Source organism: Poecile atricapillus, chromosome W (assembly GCF_030490865.1).
Source record: "Poecile atricapillus isolate bPoeAtr1 chromosome W, bPoeAtr1.hap1, whole genome shotgun sequence".
Classification (NCBI taxonomy): domain Eukaryota; kingdom Metazoa; phylum Chordata; class Aves; order Passeriformes; family Paridae; genus Poecile; species Poecile atricapillus.
Window position 1 is genome coordinate 18,618,834 of NC_081288.1, and position 24,707 is coordinate 18,643,540.

A 24,707-nucleotide genomic window follows, 5' to 3' on the forward strand; every position below is an offset into this window, starting at 1 on the left:
CCCATTTTTTGGGACACTTCAGGAAAGAGCTGTGTTGTACCCAGAATCTCTTCTAAGCTGTTCTAGATATTCTTGATATAGACTTCAGGGTGCTTAGTCCCTGCAGACCTTCTTCTACTGGGAGAAGGAAGGAGGAAATGCAGGATGGACTATCTGAAATACTATTTGCAGCAATATTGCGCTTTCTGAGGGTCTGATAACAAGCACTGTAGTTTGATTTGCTAACAAACACTTGAGAACAAGCCGTTCTGAAAGCAAAAACAGAGCTTTGTAGTTCAAGGGCTGTCCAGAAATCCTGCTAATACAGATTTAATTATACACTCCCCGCAGACTTTTCATGTAGCTGGGGCCATGTTGACCATTATTGACTTGGTTTCCCCATCCTTCAGAAGAGTCTCATACAGTCCTTCCTGTATGTGTCGTGAGGAAAGCAATCTCTAGTTTTTTGGAGGGGTTGTTAAATTCTGTGGAAAGGTAGATATCAGCAGGAAGACTTGAGCCCTTGCTTTAGAAACATGACTTGCAATGTAAAGGAAGAGGACGGAACATCAGAAATCAAAAAGGCATAATGAAATTTTTAAAAAGCAAAGCTGAATCAGAACATGTTATGTTTGCAGCTGCTGCGGTGTGAAACTTCTTCCACGATGTGATAACCAGCACAAATTACTTTATTGCTCATAACAAATACAGATGGACAGATATCAGGGTGAAAGGAAGGGCAGGGGCACTTGCAGACTGACAGTGAGAGCCTTCCACCACATGTTGCTTGGAAATAAATGGCTCTTAATCAGCTTTTCTGCCTTTCTTTATTTGCAGGAAATACATAGAGTTAATATTCCCAGCAGAAAACAAAAATGTTTTTAGGAAATGCATGTTGGCTTATGAGAATTGGTCTGTATTTTAACAACATTGTCTAAAATGCTAAAGTTTCTCTCTTCATCATGATTCACAAACCTTGTGGCTTTCAATTTTATCATTTCAGCTTCCATGGTGGGATCTGGATTACTCCATTCTTTGTCCCTTCTCCAATGCTACCAGTCAAGCAGTTTGTTGTTCCCAACAAACATGAACATGGTACCTGTATTCCCTGCCTGATGATCCACACTGCTTTTGAGTCAGGATTGAGTTCCCTTCCTTTTGCATGCAGCAGCACCTGTCGCAGTGGTAGATATGAAAAGTCTCCCAAAGAGAAGATATTCACTCATAGCTTTTAGCTGACATTAAAAATAAAAAGGGATGAAGAAGATGTTTCTAAAAAATGTGTGGAAATATAATATTGTATTTTCACCCACAAGTAATGTTGGTATCTATGTCCACATAGTGAATCATTGAAACTAGTAGTCATATAGGAAAAGCATTAAAAATTAACTTCTGTATCGTAGGTTATGGAATAAGCAATGTAATACATTCCTTACTTCCACCTTGTAGCTACATTTCTAAAGGTTTGGTTTGCTAGATGGTGGGGAAGGGGAATTCAATGTCCCTGCAATCTGTGCACTTTGTTACATTGTGAGGACTTGGGATGGATACCCAGGAGAGGATGAGCTGCAGGGCCAGCTAAGCAATGCACATGAATGCACTGAGATAAGTTTGTTTGCTGTTGCAGCTCCCATTTGGCTGTATAAGATTCAATAATGCGTTTTGCTGGCAGTCACTCCTTCAGTTGATTGGTGTTGTCATGCCATGACCCTGAGATCCTATTACTCAGAGAGGTTTTCAAAAATAAAGAATGCAGAGAACTATTAATTTCATAGTCTAAAAATAAGCAAAAGCAATTTCAGAAAAATAAACCAAACCCAGAACGTGCTCAAACGTCATAAAGTGGTGTTACATGACAGCATGACCCTTTTTACCTTTGCAGGATGCATTCAGGAAAGGTCCTATCAGTGCCAATCAAATTCAGACAAAACCCCATCAATTTGTACTGATGAGCTATTGTTTATTTATATGTCATCCCTCCATCCTCAATTAGCAGAACAAATTTAGATATTGCCCTGAATACACAATGCAAATCTTTGCTTTTCTTCTGTCCTTTCCATGTCAAGCACCACACCAACAAACAGTAATCATAAACAGCCCCATTAATAGGGTTTGAGTCTAGGGAATATAGGCTCCTATTCCTCTAAATAGCCTGAGGGCGATGATTAATTTACTTCCATTGAGTGCTTTTCCACAAAAGAATCACTTTGAATAGACTTGATCCCAGCACTGAACTCAGCTTCTGTGGGCACTGACAGGTGAGGAGTGCCAGGAAGATGCTGTTGGACAAGTGCAGGCTGTTGCTGAAACCAGCTTTACAACCCCCTTTCCCAGCATGGCCATTTGCAAGTGATCCCCTCAAGGAATGTTATGGCAGTAGGAAAGTAGGAAGACACATGGCCATCAAAGATACTTACTAACATTTCTTGTTTTAGAAATCACTCTGAGAAATTTCCAAGGAACAGAGACATTGCCTGGGGGAAGTACAAGTTTCTGCAGGAATTGTTTGGTTGGGTTTTTTTTTCTGTACTAGAGCTCCTTGAACATACTCAAATGTGGTGGGGCAGTCACAAAACCTAAGATAAACGTACTTATTTTAAGATGTGGATCTTGTTAAAAGAGCCTGGTTACTGGTGGGCTGAAGACCTGGTTATCTTTATGTTGTCAGAGAGGCTCCTTGGAAAATCAATGACAATCTACAGGAAGGAGTTATAGCTTCAAGGGAAGGGCTCTGCAGATTGTGTTCTGCAACTTGATCTTGCATAAAAAGTGCTGTAATGAACATGGAGCTGAGTAAATTGCCTTCAAGTCATGCTGTCACAGCATACCTATAGACTTTGTGGACACCTAGCATTCTGAATATGAAGTTTTATAAACCTCTGATGATGGTAATTTATCACTCTTCACAAAATTCATTGAATCTGAGCTGTAAGTATTGCTTGTCCTTTTACCCACTGTGGGAAAAACATAAAAAATAACAGAAATGAAGAAATAGTCAAAGGCCAGCCAAAGAGAAAAGCTGCCATAGAGACTGGTGGATGATTCACAGTTTTCAAATCTTTCTTCTCTGTCATAAGCATTCTGTTTCTTGGGGGGAAAAAAGTAAAATCATTGCTGTGAAAAAAAAAAAAAAGCTTTCAAGAAGGAAACAAATGTTAAGAGAGTTGACTTGGAATTTTTTCTGTACATATACTCTTGACATATCAGTGCTTAAACTTTTTATGCGTGCATGAAGGGGGACAGGGAATAATCAAATGTTAGTGAAGATGCCCCCATCTGTTTCATTATCTGAGGGTGTGAATATGCTCTTTAGCTCACATAGTCCTTGCTCTTTCAGTGCCAGGTGGTCTCACTGCCCAGATTTCACATCCAAACCAACTGTGAAGGATTTTTTTCCCAGCACATGCAGGAAGAGGGCTCCCAGCTGTCCCATAGTCCCATCCTTTTTGCAGAAGGCAAATATGCAACACAGACAGGTCTTTATTTAAGGATTCCTTTCATTAGGACCTGGGGAGCCTTTTCATTTATTTATGAAATAAATGCAGGTCAGCTCCTGTCACCCACATCAGAGGTACTCAGTCCCCACTTGAAGAGCAAAAATGTTTAGCTCCAGCACTGTGCCTTTCTCCTACTCTTAGTGCTCCCTGGAGCAGTCAAGAACACCCTCACCAAAAATCACCTGGCAAGGTCACCATCCAGGTACAGGAGAGGACAATGATGTGTCCTCTGTCCCAGCCATGGGTCTGGAGTGCATCTAATGATGTCTGACACCAGAGTGTCAGTGTGCCTCACTGTTCTGGAGGCACCACGTTTCACTCCTACCACCACTGGATGCTATGGCCCATGTGGGAAGCCCAGAGGGGCTCAGTGACTTGCCCAAAATCACACGGGTGGTCACAGTGGAGGTGAATCCTCTGTCATGTCTCTACTGGTACAAGGCACAGAAACTGCTTTGCTGATTAGTTTGAGCAGGGTGACGAGGAGCAATGGACAGAGATGAGAAGGCAAGATGTAAACAGATGTTGTGCTAGTGCCCAGAGACTGCAGTTAATAGGCACAGCATTGCACTGAGGCCATTTTACAACTTCTAGCTCCTGAGCAAGCTGTCACAAGTCACTTGAGTGCATCTGCACTGAGCTTCACTGTGTGGTAAAATTGTCACCTGCTCTCTCTCTCCCCATTCCAAGTTAGTGACTTAATTTATGGTTTGTCCTTGCTCTGAATCATCCTTACTTAAATCATCCCAACACACACTGGAATCCTTGCAGATCAGTAGCATTTTGGATTAAGACTGTTATGAACCTCTGATGATGCTGATTTATCACTGTTCCCACTCATGTTGTTTTTCTGTCTTCCCCACTGCAGATCTGCGCAGGATGACAGCTGGTTTCATGGGCATGGCTGTGGCCATCATCCTTTTTGGATGGATTATTGGCGTGCTGGGGTGCTGCTGGGATCGAGGCCTTATGCAGTATGTGGCAGGGCTTCTCTTCCTCATGGGAGGTAAGGATGGTGGTGTTTGAAGAAATGCATTTTTCTTCTTGTTTTCATGTTCCCTTTTTCCACATCCTTCCTTTTCTAAGTCACTGAAAATGTGTTTTCAGAGTTATTTTACTTGATCTGGACTTGCTTTCATTCTGAGCTCTTTCTAGTGCATATCAAGAATCACCCAGCCATAGTTACATTTAACTTACACCACAAAACTTGTCTGGAGTGTTTGTAACTCATGGTAGTAGAAAGGGTAATCTGAGTTTTTTAGTACAGTACTCCCTTGTTGGAAGTAACTCTGTCACTTACTAAGCTCAGTAATACAAATCCAAAGATTATGCAGACATTATTCCTACCCCTATCCTATTTCACAGTGGGACAATTTGAGTCCTAGAAACTGTGCTGAGAGTTATAATCTATATTTATTACTCATCAGTTTTTCTTGAGCCAAATGAAACCTCTAGTTTATATCTCTTTTTTTGCTGTACCTATGAAGAGCATTCTCTGTTTTCCTTTTCCCACTCTATATACACTTTCTTGTAGACTTCTCTCCGTAAGAACAATTATCAATCCAGCAGCCCTTTCTGCCACCAGTTCCTGTTTGTACTTTCCTTTCTCAAATATGGATGAGAAGGACCATTCCCTAACAAGGTCTAATCAATGCCTTATATAAGTGGTGTGACGGTTTTTCCTTCCCCTGCTGGTAATTCCTTCTCTGAAGTATTTTGTGGTTGTATTTGCTTTTTTCATGCTGCATCACATTGGAGACCCACAGCCATCCTGCAGTTGAATGAGACATGCAGGCCTTTCTCCACCTTTGTACTTTCCTACTGATGCTCTCCCAGTTTACAGAAGAGGTTTTGTTTATTATTCCCCAGCTGCAGGCCCTGACACTCTGTGCTTTTGAACTTCTTCCCTTTCCTACTACACCAGCCCTCAAGGTCATCCAACATTTTCCATGTAATGTACCAGCCTTCCTTACTACAGATGTCATCCAAATTTCTGTCGGCAGCAAATTTCAAGGCACTGTTACTTGAAATGAAGGGTGTGAGAGTCAAGTCCCAAACACATTGCTGGGTGAATATCTCAAAGTGAACACCACTGCTTCTGTTCTATCTTCTTTTCTCTGCTGGTGATTTTTTGTTTAGCTGGGATTTTGCCCTCCAGGCAGATCATCACTTCAGTGCATTTTATCATCTGTTTATCTGTACTGTGGTGTGACACAGATCAGTGTGTGACATAGAGGAAGACATTCTGTAGTCCCAGAAGAGGAGTTAAGTGCTGGAGTAACAAGTATTTATGTTCTAGTGATGTTGTGCTGGTGCCATTAGACATCAGTTCTCTCTGTGCCCTCAAACACATTTGAAATCTGCTAGGACCTTGTGCAAGCACACACTGCTCTTTGTGGGGATGTCTCTAAATGGTTTGTTTTGGGTGTCAAAACATTATAGGCGATGGCTTGCCAGATGAGCTTGGTGTTTCTTACTTATTTAAAAGCTTAGTTTGCACAGGAGCCATTTTGCTCTAATCTGCTCAATTTACTACAGCACAACGTTCAGATTAAAACATTGAGAGTATACTAAATAAATACAGAAAATTTAAATTTTCTAGAAACTAGCCATGTCTTGTTTACTATTTGGAAATTATCATTATATATGGGTTGGTTTCCAAAGCAGCTGCAGAGGTTACCTTTTGGCTCGATGTTATTTGTGAGAGATTTGAAAGATGACTGATAAAGTTTTCAGGTGAAAAGAGATTCAGTTTTAACTGTGTGTAATGGAATGGGTCACTCACAGCTTACAAAGCTCAGTGCAATGCAGCTGCTAAATGTGTTATTTTTTATGGAATATGCAATGAGCCCATGAGGTGGGGTTATCTCTGGGCTAAGCAAAACTATTTCTGGGCATCCTAATCAGGTGTCAATGCTAAAGATGGATATGGAAAGAACGGGACAGGCTTGCAGAAGAGCTACAAAAATGAGTTGTGGTTTGAAAAACAAGACAAAGACAGCACGCCACAAAAAGCCAATTGCTTGAAACTGTTTACCAGAAGGTTTATAATTGACTTGAACACAGAGTGGAAGTACCTATGCAGTGAGAAGCCATCTAATAGTAGCATGATCTTTGCATAGACAAAATAATAACTAGATCCAGCAGTTGGAACCTGAAACTAATTGAAATGAGAGGCACCAGATTATTTTATCTGCCAAATTCTGTCAAGATGTATAATATTATAAATAAAGATGTGCTGGGAGGAGATCAAACTTATTTTCTGCTTCAGTGCAGACACGTGGATCAGCATTACCCAAAGGTTAAGCTCTTTCTTGTTTTGCACAAGTCAATAGCAACGGCTGTACTGATTTCTTTTAACAGCAAATGGGCATAAAGTAACATTTACAAACTGAAGCAGTCAGTTAATAAAATACACAACTAGAGCCATCTAATCTAAAAGTCAGTAGCTATCAGTGTTGTCAGATGGTGTCATGTGTTACACAGTCATTCCTTTTACAGCCAATGAGTCTTTTAATTTAAACTTTTTTATTGCTGGATGGTGTTTGAATATAAAACTTCTGTCATGCCATAAATGCTGTCAACATATTACTGTACTGTTTCTTAAAATGCATGGAGCCAGAATGCCTCTTAGTTTTGCCTAACTATTTCTCAGGTCCAATAATGGAAAAACTGCTTTGGAAGGTTTCTGCCATCTGACCTCATTGTAGCTGAGAGGAGACTGTGTTCAATTGCTAGGCATAGAATCAGACTGAAATCTAACCTTTCTTTCCATTTTCAACACCACTCGTCTTGGCCATGTTTGTAGCATTTGTTCTGTTTTTATTTCTAGACAAATAGCTCTTTTGCAATGCGTAAACATTGCCAGCTTAGCATATCTATGGGGTTTGTCCCTTATTGCCCATAATTCTTTGAACAGGAAATCTCAACAGAACACTGAGAAGTGTGCTATAATAATCTAATAAAACCAGACGTGATTTGCTTGGACCTCTGGTTTTTTATTATATTTACCAAACAGTCTTCTTGCTAACCCATGTGGCAGTGCCTCATAAGGACTTGCTTTACTTTGCTTGATCTAATTTCTCAAGCAAATTGCTGAAACAAGTCATTTACAAAACACAGGCCATTATTTGGTGTTAGTTCATCCAGAATCCAGGACACGTAAATTGTGATTTAGAGTCTGCTTTACACTGCTATTCTGCATGTTTTGTAAGCTAAAAATTATTAATAATTCATCTTTTCTGTTTAGTCCAAATGTATCTGTATCAACAGCAATCACAGATCCCTTATGGCTTCCATGGTTATTTTCCATAATTTTAGGAATTTATTGTACAGTTTATACTTGGATTCCTTATCTTGAACAACAGTGTTTGCTTGACCACAGTAGAACTTTTTTTTCAGTCCCCTGTCTTCTACAGAGCCAGATGGATACTGTAAATTATGTTTAGCACTTTTTATCTTATTTTGCATGATGGTACTGCTGCACAGCCTCCTGTACCCAGAATTACACTATCTGTTGTTGCTACATTCCAATATTGTCAGTATCATCTTACCCTGCAAGGCAGGAGAGTTTCCCTTTTTGAGAGTTCCTCCATTTGGAATTGTGCCTTTAAATTTCACTGTAATTAGTTCATTTGATTCATCTTACTTGAGACTGTTTCATTCTATTATAGAAGTGGGTCACACTCAAATTATACATGACTCCAAGCACATCCTCTTGCAGGTTCTTGTGTTTTCTCTTCATGCAAATTACTGAAAATCTGTGCACCAGTAAAAGCTCCAACCAGTCATTTTGTAATTTTATAACAATTTCTGGAACCTTAGGAGCATCTGTAACACTACTTCCAAATGTCAGAGTCCTGTGGCAAACGTGATGCTTTCATGCTCATCAACCACCTAGTCTAAAAGGAATTCAGATAAACATTTACCTGAAGGAATGCACATGGAATATTTTATACTTTTTGTTTTGACCAAAGTAAATTTATTTGCACCAAAACTGTGCCTTTGCTTTTTCAAGTCTGGATGTGGCCACCTCTTCAGATCCCAGGAAGTGGTGCTCACATTTTCTGGCTTTGAGCAGTTCTTTTGAATGTTCAAATCCTTAACTTGTTTGGGTTTATTATCATAGCAAACCTGTCAATTCTTTTGGTTGATGTCTTCAGTCCCTCAACATCTAATTTAGCCAATATTGTCAAGGTCAAATGTCAGTTTTAGTTCCAGCTCCAAAGAGCTGAGATGCTACAAATCGCCACACTGGTAACTCTACCAGGGCAAATTCCATGGTCTCCAGGAATCCCTTCTTTCTGTTCTCCATCAAGTTATTTGTGAATATTTCTTGTGTCATGATCAGTGAACAAGCTGATCCATCTAACCCTAGGTTTTTCTATCTGCTCTCCGGCACATTCATCCATAGGATTTTCTTGTTTCAACATCTCAGATGCTGCTAGGTTTGCAGTCATGCAAACCCAACCTCACCACATCTTCTTTTATTGTTCTTGCTATATAAAATCATCTTTTAAAGACAATCTCTGATAGCCTGATGTTTTCCCAGGTCAGTTGTTTTCAGTCAGCTGTTTTGAAATATCATATGGCTTGCATTATTTCTAATTTGAGGGCAGGGCTGACTTGGAAGCTAAATGCTTCAAAGCCCTTTTCCTCCTCATCAGCGACTGCTGTGGGGAAAGTGGGATGGTTGCCTCCTGGTGGCATGATCCAGTGTTTTGGCAGTGATTTAATCCTCCCCCTCCCTACCTTGTGCACTTCCCTGCTGAACTGCTGTCTGTTGTCCCAGCTGGAAATACAAAATGGCACTTCCAATATCATGTTCTGGTACTTGCTTCAGCACACAATTATCCCTGGCCAAAGCTACATCACTTGCCTCTGTAAATGTATTAAAAGACTGACAAAGAATGATGTTTTATCATCCTTATCAGAGCTCTGTCCTTCAGCTGCACATCCATGTATTTTCCTTTTGTAAGTCTGTAATTTGTACTGAGAACACATTTCGGTGAAATAGTTAGGGGTTTTATTGCATGCCTAACAAGGCAGCCCTTCGGGGAGAGACTTCTGCGTTGTCTTATTTTGTTCCAAATTTACTGCAAATGAATGTAATAAATAATCTCTGCATTTGTTTACTGGTTTACCTGTTCTCTTCACTCTTATCAGTTTTGTCTTGTGACATATACTTTAGGGTTTTTTTCCCCATTTGCTAGCAATTTCCTTAGAGAAGCATGTAATTTCACTAGCCTTGCAAATATTCATTATTCTTTGCAAAGTCAAGAGAGTTTCTTGCTGTAACCTTGCTTTAAGCCAATTAGAAATTTTACCATTAATAATTCAGTCTCTAATTAGTCTATTTGGAAATTATTCCAGCTGTTAAATACCCTCATATGTGATTTGGCTTCACCATGCAGATCTGTAATAAAATGACCTGGAGTCTCATATAGCAGCTCATTTCTTGTCTTTGCCATACTTTTGCATGAGGTACTGGGCTGGAAGCTTTGCTTGGGAGTCTGAAACTTCCTTTTCTACTGGCTCTGAAAGGCCTGGAAGTCATGCTGTACACATACAGTAGTAGTATGGAGCTCTTCTGGCCTGATTTTCTGTTCTAGCATTTGCTTTCAAAAACATCAGGAATTTCTTTCATCCTCTCCTCCTCACCAGTGGTGATCTGCCAGCCTGGAGGTTTCAAGTGCCATTCGCCAGTTCCACTTTTGCCACTGATTTGGGTTTCTTCTGACTCCCTCTAAGAGTGCTGCAGAGACATTACTCTTTGTAGCCCATCCATATTCAGAGGATCTAGGTCAGGGTTAGAAATGCTTCAAATCCTTCCCACAGCAGAGGTGATCACCTATTCTTTCCAATGGTGGCTGCTGCAGTAAAGATAAGCAGGCAGGAAAGATGTGTGAGAGGGAATAAAAGATTAAGTTATGCAGGTGTGTTGGCATAATGTAATGCTTTATTTCAGATATGCAGGAGAGAATGTTTATTAAAGAAATAAAGAAAAACCCACTTATGTATGTTATGAGTGTGTTCTCTTTTTTTTTTATATTTTAAACTAGGGAGAAATAACTTTTAATTAGTAATTTCCAGCATTCTCAGAAATACTTCCAAAGTATTCCTTTCCTCAGTCCAGGGTTAAAGCAGCAAAATGCTTTATTATCCTCACAGCCAGAGGATGGACCGACCATTTAGACTGGGTCACCTTCTTGTGCCCCAGGTGTGCCACGCTTCATGCAGGGCTGTCACAAGGTGCCAGCGGGGATGAGGACACACCCAGGGCTCTGTGCCAGTGCCATCAGCTGTCACAGCACAGACTCGCTGTGCCCAGGAGCTGATGGCCAGGCTGGGATGCCAACCCCATCAGAAAGTGGGGCTCCAAAACAGGCCTTGGGAGCCCGTGCAGCCCCGCTGTGGGTGTAGCTGTGCTGCACACCTCCATATCCTCTTTCACTCCTGCCTCCACAGAAAGCCTTGTCTTCCAAATCCCCGAGCCTCTGTGCTGTGCTTCCCCTGCCTGTGCTGTGCATATGTTAGGAGATGACAACGGAGGCATCTGTGTATTTGCAGCCATGTATCGTTACCAGCTGTTGAGTCATTTGAGTCTCAAATTTAACTCGCTGTACTTTGAAAATAGCACGTAGCGGTAGAAAATAAGAGTGTTTATTCGACACAACTGTGGTCCTGCCGTCTCAAAATAATCGTCCCACTGCTGAATAATTTAACAAAAATGGAGCAATTCAATGCTGCAAGTGTAAGGCAAAGCTCTGTGACTGACATCTTCCAGGCAGTTATGATGTACCTTCATAGGAGCTGCCAAGAGGAATCAAAGAGAAAGATAAACAAAGGGAGAAAGTAAAGCCATTCTTTGGAATTCATTGGGAAATATCATATGTCCCACAGGGCACCTAGGATTTCTATTTTTTGTTAATAATCAAGGTCTTTATCCATTCTTCAAATTGTTTACTTTTGGTGACATGAGCAACCACAACACTGAATATGGAAGGTATTTCCTTTGATCATATATATATTTCTTTCATTTATACAACATTATTCTTTGAAAGTTCAGTTTCTTGTGCTTCTTCTGAACAAAAATTAATAGTTTTAGAAAGTTTACATCATTTTTTTACCCTATGGAAAGCCAAGTGTAAATGCACATGTGTGTGCACAAGTGCACAAGGCACAAGGCAGATCTTAAACAGCAGTATGTGATCTTTAGAAAAACCAAGCTCTGCAATAACGTGAACTGTGCAGCTTGGGATAGTTTTTCTCAAAGGCATAATACCTTTGGCCACTTTGAAGAGTATTTACAATTCAAAAAATATTGGAAGACTGGAAAAAATGAGATGCTAATCATGTTTTATTCCTGTGGGAGGTACTAAATTAATGATGACTGCAGAGGAGCTTAAAAATTTAGCAAAACTCCCTACAGACCATTGTGAGAACTTTTATTTTACTTTTATTTATGTGGATTGACCTCCAGATGGAGACAAAGGCTGGTTTGTATCAAGAGATGCCATAAATGGGTTATGAAAGTCTTTGAGACCAGCCCTGACACAACAAAATGATTCCCTCCTCTGCCATGCCTGCCCCACCCCACACGTGAGCACCCTGGCTCCTACTTGTGCTTTTGGTTAAATTTTGTATTATGCTCTAAAGTGATTTAAGGCTTTGGGTTGGAAAAAGCTTGAGTTAATGTACAGCACTAATAGGCTTTAAATGTTTAAAACTCTCAAAGGCTCTTGGTTGTTTAAAACCCTCAAACACATGACAAGGGTGTTCTGGAAGGCAGAAAAGGAGCTGATGAGGGTCTTTTTGGACCTGTGAGGAGAAGCAGAACTCAAAGCAGTCACGCAGGATTTGTGCCCATCAGGAAGTAATGTAACAAGGACAAGAGCATTCATATTCAGGAAATAAGAGTCAACCTGTTTATAAAAATGTCCTTTTTCATTGCCTTTAAGGATTTGTCCCTCTTTATGGGGATTGGGCAAGGAAATTTGGGCTCCTAACTGTGGAGAAAAGCAGGCCCAGGGGAGACTTTATTCCTCTTTACAACCACCTGACAGGAAATTGTAGCTATGAAGGGTTTGGTCTCATCTCCAAGTAACAAGGAATAGAAGATGAAATGGTCTCAAATTGTAAGAGGGAAGCTTTAGATTGGATAACAGGAAAATCTTCTGCACCAAAGCATTGGAACAGGCTGCCCAGAGAAAGGGTCACCATCCCTGGAGGCATTCAAGAGATGTGTAGATGTGGTACTTAGGAACATGGTTTAATGGTGGATTTGGCAGTGATGGGTTAATGGTTGGACTTGATGATCTTAGAGATCTTTTCCAACCTAAGCAATCCTATTATTCCTTTAAAACATCTCTCCCTGCACAGTTTGTGGTGTCTCTCACAGACCTGGTTTCCTTGGTCCCATTTTAGGCCAGGTTTCTGAAGTGTGGCTTTTCTTTCCTTGCATCTTTCAAAACTAGGATACTGATAGATACATGTCCAGACATGTATGTATGGATAGGAGTTCACTGTACATACACATGTCATGATAAGGGGGTAGAACTGGAAGTGCTTCATCATCCAGACCAGTGAACCATTAGTAATCAGCCTTTAGCCACTGTTTCCACTTGTCTTTTGAATGCTATCTAATTTCCTGTTTTCACTCAAAAAATAAATATTTAGGAAATCACCCAGGCAGACATACATCCCCTTTGCCATATTTTGGAGTTAATATAATGCCAAGATGGCCTGTTGAGCATTTCCCAGCTAGAAAGAAGTTGCTCAGCTGATGGCAGGACAAGGCTGAAAAGGCAGAGCTGGAGGTCTGTGTTACATCTTTACTTCTAGTAATTCCCTCTGCTCTCTGGTGCACCAACAACACATTTTGCATTTATTTATTTATGCTGGCACTCATTTTGAAAAGGAAATAGGATACTCTCTGGAAATATGAAAAATCACACACTTTCATAGTACAGACATCTGTGTGTCACTGCATATCAGCAACTGAAATACTCTTTTATAATTTCATGTTATAATACTCCTCAAGGGGAATCATAACTCTCATTACAGCGTTCAAATGCAGAGTTATATCTTTTATCTCACAGAATATTATTTTCACTAGATGCTATTTTTTTCCAGTACCTCAGGAATATATCTGATTCTCTAGGTGAATACTGGCACACCTGGCATTGAAATGTTGAGACCTAAGAGTTAACATCTCTGTAAGAAAACAGAGGGATATAGATGTGTTTTTTTGCAAGTCAATAACACAACTGTACTGCAGAGTGTAGTCATTTTGAAGTATTGTTCTTTGGGGCTTTTTTCCCCCCTGGAAGGAAAAGCTCAACAAGAGAATTCATTGTCAACTCCATAGCATTTGATCTCCATGGAAACATTATCAGCTGACTTCAAAGTTAACCTTCAAATATGTTGTGGGTTGTTTTTTTTTTCCTGTGGCTTATTTCTGATGCTCCTAGATATGCACTTGCAGGCTGTGGGGGAAGAAATACCAATACAATTCCACCAACCTTGTACCTGATCACAGGAAAGCACTGGAACTTAGGTGAAGGAGAGAAAAAGCTTCTTCAATGAGGTGAAGAGATCTTACAGTCTGGAGCAAAAGACAGGGCAAGTAGTGTATGCACACCTCTAAACTCATTGTTTTTCTGTCCTAGCTCAAATCTGTCTCCCTGAACTTTGTGTGCAATAAATTAAGGAGTCAGCTCTATCTGGCTTTTCAGCAAGAAGAGCTGTTCGTATTCCTCTGTGTGTTCATTTTAAGTCAGCTATACTGGCTTGTAATTTCTCCCTGACCAGGATGGGAGGTACTGGCAGAAGCATCAGTACCTTCTAAAGTTACGGGAACGGACAACTTAGTGTAGTCCGTGAAGGGCATGCAATCAAGTTGCTTTCTCAGGGATGTCAGTAAGTCTTTGGGGAGCTGACAGAAGGTAAAATAAAGTATAAATAAAGCAGAGGAGACAGATTCCATAGAAATACAAAGTACTTTCCCACACACAGCCCTAGAAAACAAGTTCTGTGTGTTTTAAAATTCAGTGGTTGTCCCTTATCCTTTAATAATGTCACTAGGTCTTTGATCTGTTGCTGGCTTCTGCATTCCAATGGCAAGATGCACCAAAGCCAAAGGAAGACAAAACAAAACTGGCATTTATTATTGGGTTGGTATTTTTAAAAGGAAATTTTTCTGAGTTGTTTGCATGCAAGGCATTAAAGAGGAAAGACTGCACATGCAACAGAGGGAAGATTAATACTGGCATGATTTGCTAGACACAAAGAAAATCTTACAGAGGGAATGAGGAGGAAATTTCTGTGCATGGCAGACCTTTTTGTTAAATGCAGGGGCTGAAGCAAGATTCAGATTTGCTTTTTTGGCTCCTCAGGTTGTCAGCTGAGAAAACAACATTCTTCTTGGGCAAATCACTGTCATACCTGCTTGGTCTAATCTGCCTGGACAGAGTCTAATTGGACACTGGAAACTGCATTTAAAAAGCAATTGGACCTGGAAGAAACTATAAATGAGTAGGGCATTCCTCATTTCTGCCCAGCCTGGTTCTTCCAGGGCATACAGAGATCAGTCATGCCAATGCACTTGTGTGGGTTACTGAGGATGAACAGGTATTTCCTCTGCAACAGGAAAGGAGATTTCAGCCTGATCCTATAGGGCTGTACATGGTCAGTCTAGTTTGTTGCTTGCAAGCATTTATGTGGATGATGTGAACTTCATCAGGGGTGCCCTGCACTAAGTGGTTCTTGTTGACCAGACAAAATTGCATCTTATTTTGATTTCTGACTATTCTATCCCAGTAACTGTATCAGTTACATATAGAAAGGATTTTTCTGTTCCTAACAGGTCAGCTCAGGGAAACAGTAATAGAGCCCAGAGACTTTTGCAGTAAAGATCCTGAAAGTTGTACAAGGAAAGAGTCCTTTGGTCACTTGACAAAAACAAATGGATAAGCTTTTCTCCAGCACCTAAAGGGGAAAATATCCGAATGAGGTAGCCACCACCATCACCCCAAGCTCCCAATGGCTTTTTTAGTACTGCCTTCAGCAAACAAAAGGATTAAAAAAGCATGTGACTAACTGTCCTTTTAGACCTCAAAGTATTCCCTCTAGGAGTATTTACAGTGGCATACAGTAAGCAATATGGAAGAAGGCTGCATTGAATTTACTTGTGCTGTACTTGTTCTCCAGTCTCACTTGTACTGAAGAACATCTATCAGTAGACTTTTCAGCAATTTAGGATTTCCTGCCAAAAAAGATGATACAAATCCTCTGAGGCTCCTTCTGAGGGATGTCCAGTATTTTGACTGGAAGAGAATGGTCTTACATACTTAGAGGTGCAATGCCCTCATTACCAAAAGACCAGATGCAATGTGGTGCACAGATTCCTGATGCTACAGGACATGTCCTGTGACCAGGCAATCCCAGCCTGGCTCCACAAGTTTCCCTTTAGCTCTGACAAATGCCTAGGGTGGGAAGCACCTGCCTAAGGTACAGCTTGTTACTAAATATATGTGTCATCATCTGAGGCAAACCTGAGGTGTGATGGAGTCACTTGCGTTTGTTCAGATCTCCAGTGCCTCTTTCTGTTTAATGCTTTGGCCTTTTCCTGGGTCATGCTGTGAGCTCCACACTGCAGAAGATAAGAGAACTTGCCAGAAGCCTCTGTATGTTGCCAAGCATGGTGCTTGCCAATACGCAGATGGGATAATATTTCTAACCTTGGATTAGGATTTTTCTTCATTTTGACACTGAGGTCCTTTCTTTCCTTTCTGCTCCCGTAAAAAATGGAATAATATCACAGTACTACAACTGGCACAATTTTTGCTGTCTCCTGTGTTGTAGCTTTAAGTTCATGACCAGTTATGTTTGCTTAATGGCTGTAGTCAACCCATTTTATTATTGCTAGGTTATTTTGGTTGGGTCATAGGAATCACCACTGCTAAAGTACTCAGAAGCTTATTTACTCAGGCTTTGATTTGAAGGCTTTCTTCTCTCCCTAGTCCATCAAACCATTGTGCCTTTAGCTAAATAGTGTTGCTTTTGCCTGATGTGCCAGCTCACAGCTTCAGAGAGTGCTTGCTCATCGCTGTAGCTCACTGGCTGCAGCTGTGCACAGCATGGGTGTCCACTCCCTGTGCCATCCCATGCTCCGAGGGAATACGGTCACAGAAATGTCACCAAGTGCAAATCTGCAGTGTGAGACACGGGCTGACACTTGTATCGGCAGAGCAAACTGGAATTCAGCCCTCAGCTGCTGTAACACTGCTCCCATGCATGAGATACTGATTTACACAGGCCTAGCATGGTCCCCATTAAGTGTTTGGGTTTGAGCACACACAATCCTCTGGTGCCATAAGACACTGCAGCTCACACAGCAGCAGTCCCTAGACAGGCACACGGGAGGTGACACGCAGCAGGCGCACAGCTCTGGCATGCGCTGGCCACCTCTGGCACCTTGTGAGGCAGGAGGCCAAATGCAAACCACATTCTGAGAGTGGCTAGAATGCAATATCATGACAAACCCTGCAGTTTATCTGGCCCATGGTATAAGATAAAAATGCATTAAATCCCAGCCGAGGTGGGGATGTAATCTCACAAGGACACAGCACTAAATCTCCTCCACCAGTCAGATTTATTCTTCCTTCCCCGCTTTTTTCATAAGGGCAATTTTCCAGTAAACCCCTTGCTATTCTGCAGCCTATTGGTGATGCTGCAAGCTGCTTCTGCTGGAACAGTACATAATTAAGCAATAATTTATATTCTGTGCGTGTATGCACAGAGCAATAAAGTGTTCTCAAGAGCTGCGTGCTGCTGAGGCGTTTAATCCGTGCACAGAAGGAGTTTACTGCAAAGCTGCTCCCTCCCTCCAAAAGGCTTTTGTCATCACTGTATTGGGAGGGAATCTGGTGTATTTTTTAATAATTTCATTTGATTGGGATGTAAGTTAAATAGTTAATGCTACACACTCCACTTTAGGATCAGACCTAATTTTGTTTGTTTGTTTGATGTACCTTGAAAATAGTAAAAGCTAGTAGGGCAGAGAGAAAGTAAAGATAATGTTTCACTTGTGAGATTTTTTTCTCCCATAGCCCTATAATAAAAGAAAGTGATGATAATTAAGTAAACAGCACTCCTTCCAAAGACATTAGTGGCCACAAGAAGCTACTAGATATACTTTAAAAGGCAGAGATTTACGTTTATTTGAAAGCTGCATGGTTTCAAAGGACATCTTAAAATCCATACCTTCGCGGTTCTTTTTCTATCTACTAATTTGTAAGTAATACTTGACATTTCTATATGCTTTAAAAAATAGCAGAAGGCAAGAAGAATCAGTTTTTGGGGTTGTTTACTTTGTACATCTGACAGCACAGTTTGTGAGTCATTTCTATCCATTGTGGGGGGAAGGGAGAGAATGAACATCATTCTGTCAGATGAGAAAGAAGCTATTTCCAAATCATGAGACAAATGATCTGTAAGAGGAGGGTCTCAGAGATGGGCTTGGTGCCCAGATCATTTTAATTACTCATTTTTTGGATTTCCCATGCCTTCAAATTGGTGATGTCTCCTTCAGGTTTCGGTCAGACCCCTCCTCCCTAATAATAAAGATGAGGATGTTTAGATGAAGCTCCTGCCAACAGGGTCTGTTTGTGCACCAGCACCACGAAGGTTCACCTTCATCTGTAGTGCATCTAAGAAAGGTTTAGTTCTTGTCTCACAAAACACCACGGACCTTGGGAAATCCCACAGGCTCTAACACTGGGGAAGTGGAGCCAGGTCTGTGGGTGAAGGACGTGGCTTCTGACATGGTTCAAGGCGATACTAGCGTTAGGGAAAATTCAAACAGATTTGGTATGGATGATTTGAGCCTGTTTGTGTTTAAATCAGTTCACTCACAAGCAGTTTTGGTCTCCCCTGGAGGTGAGGTTTAAAAACTGTGGAGGCATTGCAGACCCTCACACAGCTGGGCTGATTGGAAAGAAAGGGACATTTACAAAAAAGAAAAAATTAATTCCTTGCAGCAGAGGCCCATGGCACTGCTTGATATAATCATGCTTGAAAACAGCTACAGCAAAAGGCTCTGACTCATAATCCACATGGTATTAGGCTTTGACCAACACTGATATTACCTTTCCCTGCCATCCCTCTTCAGATGATGTCTCCCCCTGCAGCAAGGATGGCAGGACCCCAATCTTATATAGCAAATAAGTTCATCTCTGTCCTAAAAAACCTTCCAATCTAAATGAAAGGGACAGTCAGTGTAAGGTTTTATATTATTCTGAAATATATAAGAAAGATAGCCACAAGATAACCAAGAGGTATTTAATAGCTTAGGTTCTCAAACCACTGATGATCATCAGCCCATTAGCAGGACAGGCACTGTCAGAAACAGGCCAAGATGAAGGGAGGCTACCTGACAAGGAATCAGGATGGAGGTTTCACTACATGTCAAACAGCAGTTTCTATGGCACAGACACAGCTTTACATGAAATTTCATCTCTCACATGATTGAAGCATTTTGCAGTGGCACATGAATTACCTGTCAAAAATCCCACTGTTGCCTTGTCTCATTCATTAAGTTTCACTTAGGAGGATAATGTGCAAATCCCAGCACAAAGAACTTTGTGAATTCTGCTCCCCTCAGCTGCTGAAGGAGATGGCCTTTATCTCCCTGTGCAGCTCATGTACCAGCAAGCTCTTATTGCCACCTGCCATTCACATTTTGTGCGTCAGGGCCGTGGCCGAACTGCCAGCCTTCAGGTCTGGTCATCTGCTTGAATCACAGCTATGGGAAGTGTTTTTCACAAAGAAATTGAAGTTTGTTTCAATGCAGTTTCCAGGGGATCCAGGGCATTAGTGCACATGTAGGAGGGTACCTTACTGACAGCAAAAACATGAGAGGAAACTGCATATGGGTTCAGTTTGACTTCTGGGGATGAAAGGATCGTAGGATTGGGAATGTTCATGACCTCCTGCAGTCCTTCTGCCTCTGAAGCACCGTGTCTGTAGTGCAGAGTGTCACGGGCAGGAGTGACAGCCTCCCTCCTCCTCCTGCCACCTCAGCTCCATGTCATACCTGGACTAGCAGAAGCTTCATTTCCATGGGTAAGCTCAGGTTTTGCATCCTTTTACCCATGACTCTTCCACTACAATGACCAACAACTGTGCAATTTGCAAGAATGATCTTTTGTGTTATGATTGCCAGTTCATGAGGAAAAGCTACTGAACAGTCAAGAGGTAGGAACCTTACTCGGTTTTCATCAGTAGCCTTCCTGGTGAGAGGCCAGATTAACTATAAGCAGGAACTTCCTTGCTTGGCTGAACACAAGCAACACATAGGACTCATAAAATGGCCATAAAGATTTTTCTAGATGGCGTAAAATGGCATTTTTTGTGTCTGCAATGAACAGTGCCAGAGAGACAGATAACTCTGTGTCGTACAAGACATCCTGCAGAGGCATGGGGGGGTGATGGGCTGAGGACTGTACTCTGCACTCTGTGACATTGTGCACGGCAGTCATTATTTGTCATCATGGGTTAGCACATTCTGCAGAAAGAACCCAGGCTTTTTCTAGAGAAGCCTCATGCTTGTGATTTGCTTAGTTCTCAAGTGTTGTTACTTGGTCCTCTTTGTTTTACCCTTGTTAAGGGGCAGAGTACCCTCAGCAAGGTGGAGTGCCAATATATTGGCACTGTTCAGATACAAAGAGTATGCAACATTCATTGCACTGAAGAGCTTGTGATCAAAACCACCAGGACAAAGAGTGCAAGCACAGGGAGTATTTGAAATCCTAAGTTATTTCCTTCCCTTTTGTACTTAGCAAATGCAGCTTTAGTCTGGCCACACAGATTTTCCCACCCACCTCTCTTAACAATCTTCTATTTTGAGACAGCAGAAATTACCATGTTCTTACTAGCAAAGAAAGGCCTTCCCTGTCATTTTCTAACCACAACCATTTGAAATGAGCCAATTCAGAGCACAGTGCCTCTGAGGCATCTTTTTTTTCCCTGATCCAACAATGTACTAGTCACTCTGACATAGAACACAGCATTCTTGTCAGACATCTTCATATTATTGAATAACCTAAGTAACATAGTAAAACAAGGAAAGGACATGTGGTTTTTAATCAAACACCCTGATTTTTGACTAATGGATTGTGGGAGGGAGATCTTCCCATTTATCCTGTTCTGTGCTTTGAAGCAGTATAGGACAACTCCAGATCCTGGGATCTCACAAGATTATTTTTGCAAGAATCCAGACCACTGACTGCAGACTGATGGGGTGCTGGTGGGGGGCAAGAAGGCTGTTTGGAATGAAATAGGCATAGTACAACTGCAGCAGCTCACTGGTCCTCACTGGTACCCAGTGGCACTCCCATAATATGAGTATTTATGGATATCCTGGGCCATCTGGCAGCTGTTCAATGGCTTAGGGGAGGCACCTGACCTTTACAGCAGAGACTATCTACAAGTGACTTTCCAAAATATAGTGGAGAAAAGGCCATCCAAACAAGCACAGCAGTGATCAGAAGAGATAACTGAGAGAGGACCATAACAGTGATCTCACAGCAGGTCCATGATAGAGATTTATAGATTTAATGCCTATGTGAGGTTGCTACTAAATAAACGAGGTGGGTAGAGTGGAAAGTTCACACGCTTTGGTGATGTGTGTATGCTCCTGACAATGCTTCCAGTTTCTGAACCAAATTGCATGTGAATTCACCAAATAATCTTACCTTTGTGTTCAGAGTGGGGAGTGTCAAATTCATTTATTCAATGCAACTGCAACTAAAAAGAGCAAAGCAGGAGAGAAACAACAGCAAAAGTGCTGCAGAAGAGAAGCAGAGCCAGGGGCAGGAAGGAGTAGAAGGAAGCAAGGGCACTGGAACACAAGATGTTTCACTTAAACTAGGCTGACTGTGACTGCTTTGGAAGAGTGTGCTGGTTTAGGGATGTGACCAGGAAGAAGAGATTCCTCAGCAGCAGCTGCTAGTGAACAGATGCAGGATGTGCTGCGCAGGTAGCACACATCACACGTGACTGATCCATGCACGAGCAGAGCGAGGAGACGCAGGACTGACCGTGTGTGTCCTGTAGCACGAGTCCTGCAGGTCGCCTCTTGTGCCCAGGGCTCTCCAGGGAATTCAGAGGCCCACAAAGGGAGGAATTAGAGAGGAAAAATAAAGTGCCAACTTCATGCTGACTTGAGTCGTTATCTCTTGCGGCAGGTGTGTAGCATTTGTATCTATCCATTATTTGGTGTGTGGGTGGCAATTGTGACATTTCAGGAGCTCAGAGTTTAGCTTCGATGAAGCTGGAGGCCAAGGATCAAAATTAGACTCATCTGGGTGGGATAAGGTTCAGCCTCATCTGATATGTGTCTTTCCATAACACCACCTGACAGAGTTATGAAGTTTGTCCTCGCAGTGTTCTCAAGAAGAAATAAGAAATGAAATATTGCTGCAGAGATGGAAAACAATAACAGGATATTTTGAAGGTTTCAATGACATGGCAGAGAGCATCTAGATTGAAACTGGAGTCATGCAGGAGGCAGAATCTGAGTTTTGTGAAGGATTTAAAGATTTTTAAAGTGATATTTAAAAGGAGACTGCATAATGAAAAGTTCTGTATTGATATAAGAAAAGACTAAAGAAAATCTCCCCCGTAAGTTCAAATGTACATTTCAACAGAGCCAGAATACGTCAAGTATATTGTAATATTCTATAAAGTCTATCGCTGAAAAATTGGAATGAAACAAAAAAATTTAGGGTTATTTTCCCTCCCAAAAAATGTCAAAACAAGATTATTCACTCTCTATTTGTCTAAAACAAAGTTTTAGAAAAATCAATGGTTCCATGGAGCACTCTGGTTCCCAAGGGAGTGCTCATAATGAAAAACTGTTCCTGTTGAAGTTTCCCATACAGCTCTGTTCAGCAGCAGATCAATATTCAAGGCTCTTGTGGCACTGAGTTCTTTCCCCATGGAGCCTCCAGACTAAGCCACTCTCTGTGCAAACATCCTCCCTCAGGCACCTCCTTACTGCTTGCACCAACTCCTCTCGGGCAGTTTGGAAAGGGTTGTGTCTATCACTCTTCTAACCTCTCTTTGTTTTTTTCCTCCCTCCTTCTCCCCTTCCTGCTCTCCTCCAGGAACCTTCTGCATCATTTCACTGTGCACCTGCGTGGCTGGAATCAACTTTGAGCTCTCCCGCTACCCCCGCTACCTGTACGGACTTCCCGACGACATCAGCCATGGCTATGGCTGGTCCATGTTCTGTGCGTGGGGGGGCCTGGGCCTCACTCTGATCTCTGGCTTCTTCTGCACTCTGGCCCCTTCTGTCCAACCTGTCCCCAGGACCAACTGCCCCAAATCTAGACCTGAGAATGGGACAGTGTGCTAAAGCAAATAGCAAACAAATACACACACACACACACAGACATATATATATATATATGCCTATGTATGCCTATACATGCATATATATGTATATAAAATTATATATATATATATAAAATCTCAAATTAATGCCAGTGCCAAGGTAGAGCTGAGTCCAACATGGCACTCACATCTCCACTGGACTCTGTGTTGCTTCATTCTTTCTCACAGTGATGGGAAAGCTTTTCTCTCACGTGGCTCTTCCATCCAACTTTTAACTTCAGCATCATACCTTAGAGGTCAAATGAACCTACAGTTGCACCTACCTACTGCCATTTGGGAGGGGGAACAGGGGATCCATGTGGGGAATCTGGAACCAGAATCTGTACAGGACATGGTGGGGGCAGAGGCGTGGGGGGAATGACACAAAAAGCGTGTCCATTGCAGCCAGAAGGGAAAACGCAAAGAGCAAGCAAAGGAACAAATGAAGCATTTGAGCCACTTCAACAACGTACCTCCTCAAGGCCATTATCAGAACCCACCCAAGTTCTTTTTCTTTCTTAAAAGAAAATGACAGAAGCCTGTTGCGTCATTGGTTTTGAGGTTTTGTTGGGTTTTTTTCCTCCTTTCCACAGAAACCAAAATGGACAGAATGTGTGAGGAAACGTAGAAAAGCATTTTCTCTTTGCCTGCCAAACTTTAGAGAGAAGCAAACAAGTGAAAATAATAATTAATAATAATAAAAAAAACTAAGAAAATAAAACCAGAAAACAATAAAAATCTCCAAGAGGACATCTCAGCGGACTTTCCAACAATGAGGTTTTAATCTTCCAGCTGCCTTACATCCAGGCTTACAACCGAGGCTGAACTGCTAATGCAAATGTGGCAGAAGGCCTTTTGAAAATGCTGTGATACATGTGTGTATAACTTTTTCTTCCCTCTTACTTAATTTATTTTTTTTTAACAAAAAGAAAAATTTAAAACATTGCAATGTGATTGTCCACTAAACCATCCATGCTGTGTTTGTGGCCCAAGACTGAGGCACTGCAGCGGCAGAAATGTGAGGAAAGCCGTCAGGTCTGAGACAGCGCATCTTCTCTGGTGGATTTCAGCAGGTTATTTTTTTTTTTTTCACGGAGCTTCTAAGAGTTCAGGATGGTGGATCCAGGGGAAGACTGACCAAGGAGAAGGGAGGTGGGGGGAGGCCTGGTAGCTGTTCTTCCCGGGGATTTGTTGGAATGTGATTTCATCAAGTTTCCCACCTGGATGTTTGAGACAACTGGGAAAAAGCCATTGCGGAGGAGGAAAAGGGAGCTAATTTCTGTAGAAGAGAAGTAAGAGATGCCTCTCATTGTGTTCATGTATGCCAAATAAGACCTTCCCACATCCTGTCTTTGGAAGCTGCCCTGGTTCACTGGACATCTCCTCTCTCCATCTGGGAGAACTGTGTACAGATGGACATGAAAGGGTTAGATGCAGAGAACAGAGATCCATTTCCCATGAGCTTAAGTATTGTATGATATAAGTGTGAATCTGCAAATGGAACTCTCTCTCTTTTTTTGGTCTTTCTCTTTTTCCTGCTACTCCTTTTCCTACTGTCTCCTTTTTCCTTCCCTCTGCTCTTCCCATCGTTCAGGTCATAGATCCCAGAAGAGCTAAACAAACAGCTAAGTCTGGAGAGGTGGGTGAATGCCATTAGGGGAAGACAAGAATTTTGGCTTTAAGGATAGTGGGTCCTTGCAGGGTACCAGTGGCTGAGGGCAAGGTGGGGAAGAAGGGCCAAGGGTGTAGCCAAAGGGACTCTGAAGAAGGATGACTGAATTGCCACATGCAGGA

General features: G+C 41.7%; 1 protein-coding gene across 1 annotated transcript in view; it reads left to right on the forward strand.

The window, feature by feature from the left end:
* The window catches only part of LOC131591907 (transmembrane protein 178B), a 216,490-nt gene extending 193,042 nt beyond the window's left edge, over positions 1-23,448 (forward strand). Inside the window, exons 3-4 of the mRNA XM_058863024.1 lie at positions 4,345-4,482; positions 22,646-23,448. Of these exons, the coding sequence (XP_058719007.1) occupies positions 4,345-4,482; positions 22,646-22,896 (389 nt within the window). The 3' untranslated portion in view covers positions 22,897-23,448. The remainder of the gene's footprint in view (positions 1-4,344; positions 4,483-22,645) is intronic.
* Positions 23,449-24,707: the final 1,259 nt, after the last annotated feature.